At 53.3% G+C, this 6,576-nt stretch overlaps 1 protein-coding gene across 1 annotated transcript in view; it reads left to right on the plus strand.

The window, feature by feature from the left end:
* KMT2D (lysine methyltransferase 2D) overlaps positions 1–6,576 on the plus strand; it is a 44,509-nt gene that overhangs the window by 31,096 nt on the left and 6,837 nt on the right. The window contains 10 exon segments of the mRNA XM_006168237.3: positions 5–1,567; positions 1,682–1,822; positions 1,946–2,113; positions 2,278–2,437; positions 3,332–3,407; positions 3,571–3,746; positions 3,852–3,982; positions 5,572–5,704; positions 5,782–5,909; positions 6,068–6,569. Of these exon segments, the coding sequence (XP_006168299.1) occupies positions 5–1,567; positions 1,682–1,822; positions 1,946–2,113; positions 2,278–2,437; positions 3,332–3,407; positions 3,571–3,746; positions 3,852–3,982; positions 5,572–5,704; positions 5,782–5,909; positions 6,068–6,569 (3,178 nt within the window).

The raw sequence follows: 6,576 nt of genomic DNA on the forward strand, positions 1-6,576 counted from the left end.
GCAGCAGCAGCAGCAGGTGACACTTGGCCCTGGCATGCCAGCCAAACCTCTTCAACACTTTTCTAGCCCCGGAGCCCTGGGCCCAAGCCTCCTCCTGACGGGCAAGGAGCAGAATGTTGTAGAGACGACCCTTCCTTCAGAGGTCACTGAGGGGCCCTCAACACATCAGGGAGGGCCATTAGCAATAGGATCTACACCTGAGTCAGTGGCCACTGAACCAGGGGAGGTAAAGCCCTCACTCTCTGGAGACTCACAACTCCTGCTTGTCCAACCCCAGGCTCAGCCTCAGTCCAACTCTCTGCAACTGCAGACACCTCTGAGGCCCCCAGGACAACAGCAGCAGCAAGTTAATTTGCTCCACACAGCAGGTGTGGGAAGCCACGGGCAACTAGGCAGTGGACCATCTTCAGAGACCTCATCTATGTCCCACCTGCTGGTCCCACCCTCTGTTTCCTTAGGGGAGCAGCCTGGACCTGTGAATCAGAACCTTTTGGGGCCCCAACAGCCCATTGGGCTTGAACGACCCATGCAGAATAATGCAGGGCCACAGCCTCCCAAATCAGGACCTATTCCTCAGTCTGGGCATGGTCTAACTGGGACTGGAGTCATGCCTACAGTGGGTCAACTTCGAGCACAGCTACAGGGAGTCTTGGCCAAAAACCCACAGCTGCGGCACTTGAGTCCGCAGCAGCAGCAGCAGCTACAGGCACTCCTCATGCAGCGGCAGCTGCAACAGAGTCAGGCAGTACGCCAGACCCCACCCTACCAGGAGCCTGGGGCCCAGCCCTCTCCCCTCCAGGGCCTCCTAGGTTGCCATTCTCAACTTGGGGGCTTCCCTGGAACCCAGACAGGTCCCCTCCAGGAGCTAGGGGTGGGGCCTCGACCTCAGGGCCCACCCCGGCTTCCTGCCCCACACGGAGCCTTATCTACAGGACCAGTCCTTGGCCCTGTTCACCCCACACCTCCACCATCCAGCCCACAAGAGCCAAAGAGACCTTCACAGTTACCTTCCCCTAGCTCTCAGCTCCCCACTGAGGCCCAATTCCCCCCAACCCATCCAGGGACCCCAAAGCCCCAGGGGCCACCCTTGGAGCTGCCTTCTGGGCGGGTCTCACCTGCTGCTGCTCAGCTTGCGGATACCTTCTTTGGCAAGGGGTTGGGACCTTGGGACCCCCCAGACAACCTGGCAGAAGCCCAGAAGCCAGAACAGAGCAGCATGGTACCTGGGCATCTGGAGCAAGTGAATGGACAGGTGGTATCTGAACCACCCCAACTCAGCATCAAGCAGGAGCCGCGAGAAGAACCATGTGCCCTGGGAGCCCAGGCGGTGAAGAGGGAGGCCAATGGGGAGCCAATAGGGGCACCAGGTACCAGCAACCACCTCCTGCTGGCAGGTCCCCGCTCAGAGGCTGGGCATCTGCTCTTACAGAAGCTTCTACGGGCAAAGAATGTTCAACTCAGCACTGGGCGGGGGCCTGAGGGGCTGCGAGCTGAGATCAACGGGCACATTGACAGCAAGCTGGCTGGGCTGGAGCAGAAGCTACAGGGCACCCCCAGCAACAAGGAGGTGAGTATTCTACCTAGAGTGGAGCTGGTGGGTGACAGAGTGAGCAGGTCTGGGTCAGATAGAAGGAAGAGGTGAGGGCTCTGAGGATGGGCTCACTGGGCTTATCTGGCTTAGGATGCAGCAGCAAGGAAGCCTTTGACACCAAAGCCCAAGCGGGTACAGAAGGCAAGCGACAGGTTGATGAGCTCCCGAAAGAAGCTGCGGAAGGAGGACGGGGTCAGGGCCAGCGAGGCCTTGCTCAAACAGCTGAAACAGGTGATCCCCAGGAGCCAGTCCCCTGGCCCCATCCCAGGATAGGGGGCACCCCGTTCCTCAGCTTTGCAATGACAGAGATGCAAATGCTGCAGGTTTCCAACTTTGTCATCTTGCCCCTCCTAGGAGCTGTCCCTGCTGCCCCTAACGGAGCCTACCATCACGGCCAATTTTAGCCTCTTTGCTCCCTTTGGCAGTGGCTGCCCGATCAGTGGGCAGAGCGAGCGGAGGGGGGCCTTTGGAAGTGGGGCGCTACCCACTGGCCCTGACTACTATTCCCAGCTGCTTACCAAGGTCAGCAAAATGGCAATATCTTTTGGGAATAATAAAATTCTGGGGAGGTGGGGGGGTGGGAACAGAAGGCTTGAGGAAATTACTGATGTAGTATGGGGCCAGGAGATTCTCTCAGTCTCCCTATGCCATCTTGCACACAACACCCCACCCCACCCGCCCCCCAGAATAACCTGAGTAACCCGCCGACACCACCCTCGTCGCTGCCCCCCACCCCACCCCCATCGGTGCAGCAGAAGATGGTGAATGGCGTCACTCCATCTGAAGAGCTGGGGGAGCACCCCAAGGATGCCGCCCCTGCTCGGGATACAGAGGGGGCACTGAGGGGTAAGTCATGAGCAGACTTTTCCTTCCGTAGTGGGGTGAAGTGACTGGGGTCTGAGCCAGTGAGTGTGCCCTGCCGTGTGGTTCAAGAAGTAGGTGGGTGGCATGCTGCTCCGTGTCCTTACGGGACAGGGTGCCTGGGATGGGAAGGGCCTCTTGAGTGATTTGTTGTGAGGGCAAGGACGGACCTCTAGAGTCTAAAGCAAAGGCAGCAGGGAGATGGGCAGCAGGGAGACCTTTAATAGACCTTTGTGTAGAAAGAACAGTCTTTAGTATGTAGAGGTAGAGTTAGGTCTGGATTTTAAAATCTGATTTCTGCATTTATTTAGCTGTGCTTTCAGCCAAGTAGTTTTACTGACTTGGGCAAGCCTCGGTTTCCTCACTGAGAAGTAGATATTATAATATTCGCCTAATGGAATTAACGGATTAAATAGAGTGCTACCGTGGGCAAGGCAGCTGGATCCCATGTGGCTGACTGCATAGATTGAGTCCTGGACCTGGTGACTTAAAAACCATGTTGGGCGCATGTATGTGGGTGCCCAAAATCCTGAAAGAAAAGGGATTAGGGCATAGTCATCCTCCTTAGGGAGTGATTTATCAATCTCTCACTTTCCCTCTTTTCCTCTCTCTCTCTGGTGAGCGCATTTGCCCTATAGCAAAATAAATAAATAAATAAATAAATAAATAGGATTGAACTAAAGCCCAGTGCCTGGCACACAGAAAAAGCTCAATAAGTATAGCTTGTCCACCCCAAGCAAACAAATAGGTGGGGGAATGGTTAATCATGATAGCTAAGCTGAGATCTCATGCTAGTTAGTCCTGAAATATCAGGGAGAAAGTACCATTGAGATCTGACTACCCTCATCCTGACTTTTCTTCTCCCTGCCCACCCCTCAGATGCTTCAGAGGTAAAGAGTCTAGACCTGCTGGCTGCCTTGCCCACACCCCCTCACAATCAGACTGAAGATGTCAGGTATGAACAGGGTCAGAAATGGGGATAAGGAATGGGCATAGGGTAGGGACAGGTTGCCTTGTTTTTCCTTTGGCCAGTGGCTGACTTCAAGTAAGACTGTAATACCTTCTAGTATCTAGATTTGGGAGGGCTGTAGCAATAAATGTCTACTTGTGGCCCATAGGATGGAGAGTGACGAGGACAGCGATTCTCCTGACAGTATTGTACCAGCTTCATCCCCTGAAAGCATCTTGGGGGAGGAGGCCCCTCGTTTTCCTCAGCTGGGCTCAGGCCGGTGGGAACAGGATGACCGAGCCCTCTCCCCTGTCATCCCCATCATTCCTCGGGCCAGTATCCCAGGTAGGTGCTTCTCTGGGCATGGAGTCAGACCAGGTTTGGCTGGGTTGTTAGAAGCCAGAGGAGGGAGGCAGCTGCTTCCTAGACTAGTTCGTCTTTCTCATTCAGTTTTTCCAGATACCAAACCTTTTGGGGCCCTTGACTTGGAAGTCCCTGGAAAGCTGCCTGCCACAACTTGGGAAAAAGGCAAAGGAAGTGAGGTGTCAGTCATGTTGACGGTCTCTGCTGCTGCAGCCAAGGTATATCCTGGTATATCCTGGTGTGCCTCAAGGCCAAGGAGACCTTGGCTAGGGGTGGTCCCTAGAGTTTGGTTAAAAGAAAGTTGATTGTTCAAAAGTATATACTGATGTGCCTATGATCTCAGCTACTTGGGAGACTGAGGCAGGAAGATAATGAGTTCGAGGCCAGCCTGGCCAACATAGAGAGATCACCTCTCTCTCAAAGTATATATGTGGGGCTGGCAGGTGGTGGTTAAGGGCACTGGACTCCTACATGGATGCCTGTGGTTTGAATCCAGGACCTGTTGGCTTGTTTTTCACTTTCTTTCTCTTTGTCTCTCTGCCTCTCTCTGTCTCACTCTATCCCTCTCTGGTCAAATTTAAATAAATAAAGTTAAATAAAGTAATTCTTAAAGTTTTTAAAAAGGGTGTGTGTGTGCGTGCCCAAGATCCCAAGAGGAGAATGGAGGAGAAGGGATTGTGGCGTGACCATCCCCCTGGGGGGTGATTTCTCGCTTTCTGTCTCTCTGTCTGGCGAGCGCATGTGCCCTATAGTGAGGGAAAAAAAACCTCTCCAAAAAAGGGTGTGTGTGTGTGTGTGTGTGTGTGTGTGTGTGTATTTGTTTGTGTAGGTATGTATGTGCTGAGTTTCCACTGTGCATGAAAGCCTGGGCTTTGGGATAGAGAAGGTATTAAGGTGTTAGGGAAAATGAGGTATGGGTTAGGGAAAATAAAGCATTGCCCCTGCCCTCCAGGAGCTTATAGTCCAATAATGAAGACAGACAAGTTAACAGGTAAGGAGAGTATATGTAATCTGACAAATGTTACTAGACAGTGTTTCTTCAATCACATCTGGTGAACTTTGTCACCAGTTCTTTGAAAACATTAACAGGATCTTGTGATAAAAGACAATTGGAAAACCCAGTTAAAATAACAATATAGGTTTCTTTACTCCAAGACTTCTCAGGTCCCTGAATTTCCTAATATGTATCATGGATTTCTAAGTTGTGGATAGTACATGCAGTGTTCCCTAAACTTAGTTAGCGTGTTCTCCTTCTGTGGTGCTCTTGGCAGTGCTGCAGCAGTTGGGGAAAGGCTGCCGTAAAGGAAATTTGTGAGGGACTGGTAGGTGGCATGATGGTTAAGGGCGCTGGACTCCCACGGTTCAAATCCTGGACCTGGTGGCTTGTTCCCATTTTCCCTCTCTCTCTCTCTCTGTCCTTCTCTGGTCAAATTAAAATAAATAAATAAATAAACAAAATAACATTTTGGAACCAGCAGATGGCCTAATGATTATGTCACTGGGCTGCCACGTGGTCAACCGCGGTTTGAGTCCCAGACCTGGTGGCTTCTAACTCATGCCAAGCACGTTTGCATGCTATCCCAAGATCCTAAGAGAATGGAGGAGAGGGGATTGTGGTATGGCTGTCCCCCACCCCGGGGGGTGATTTCTTGCTTTCAAAAAAAAAGGAAGTGTGTGGGACAAACCGGAGTGACCCAGGGGCAGGTCTAAGCAATCTCTACAGTAGGAGTGTCCTTATCCCCACCTAGCCTGAGGTGGTGCCGATCCAGACACTACTGACATGCCTCTTCCACCCCTGCCCTGGCAGAACCTGAATGGTGTGATGGTGGCAGTGGCAGAGCTGCTGAGCATGAAGATCCCCAACTCCTATGAGGTGCTGTTCCCAGAGAATGCCACCCGACCAGGCATGGAACCTAAGAAGGGGGAAGCTGAGGGCCCTGGTGAGTGTGGCAGGAAAGCCCCTGGACACCCGAGGGGAGGGTTCTGGTAGGAGGCTCTGACCTTTTCCTTCTTGCAGGTGGAAAAGAAAAGGGCCTGGAAAGCAAGAGCCCAGACACTGGCCCTGATTGGTTGAAGCAGTTTGATGCAGTGTTGCCTGGCTATACTCTCAAGAGCCAGCTTGACATCTTGAGCCTCCTGAAACAGGTAGGTCTAGAGGAGCAAAAATGGCGGGCATTAGGGCAAAGGTGTTTCCTAGGGTAAATAAGGCACAGGGCTTTTGGGAGAGTGGAATCTGGGGGGAGAGGAGAAAAGCGCTAATCAGATGAGAAGCTGACACTAACGAGCAGGGCACTGTTCCATAGGAGAGCCCCGCCCCAGAGCCACCTACCCAGCATAGCTACACCTACAATGTCTCCAATCTGGATGTGAGACAGCTCTCTGCTCCGCCTCCTGAAGAACCCTCCCCGCCCCCATCCCCCTTGGCACCCTCTCCTGCCAGTCCCCCTGCTGAGCCTCTGGTTGAACTTCCGGCTGAACCCTCAACTGAGCCACCAGTCCCCTCACCTCTGCCATTGGCCTCATCCCCTGAATCTACCCGGTCCAAGCCCCGAGCTCGGCCCCCAGAAGAAGGAGAAGATTCCCGTCCCCCTCGCCTCAAAAAGTGGAAAGGGGTGCGCTGGAAACGGCTGCGGCTACTACTGACCATCCAGAAGGGCAGTGGGCGGCAGGAGGATGAGCGGGAAGTAGCAGAGTTCATGGAGCAGCTTGGAACAGCCTTGCGACCAGACAAGGTGCCTCGAGACATGCGGCGTTGTTGCTTCTGTCATGAAGAAGGTGATGGGGCCACGGATGGACCTGCCCGCCTGCTGAA

This window comes from Tupaia chinensis, unplaced genomic scaffold (assembly GCF_000334495.1).
Source record: "Tupaia chinensis unplaced genomic scaffold, TupChi_1.0 Scaffold145652_1, whole genome shotgun sequence".
Lineage (NCBI taxonomy): Eukaryota > Metazoa > Chordata > Mammalia > Scandentia > Tupaiidae > Tupaia > Tupaia belangeri.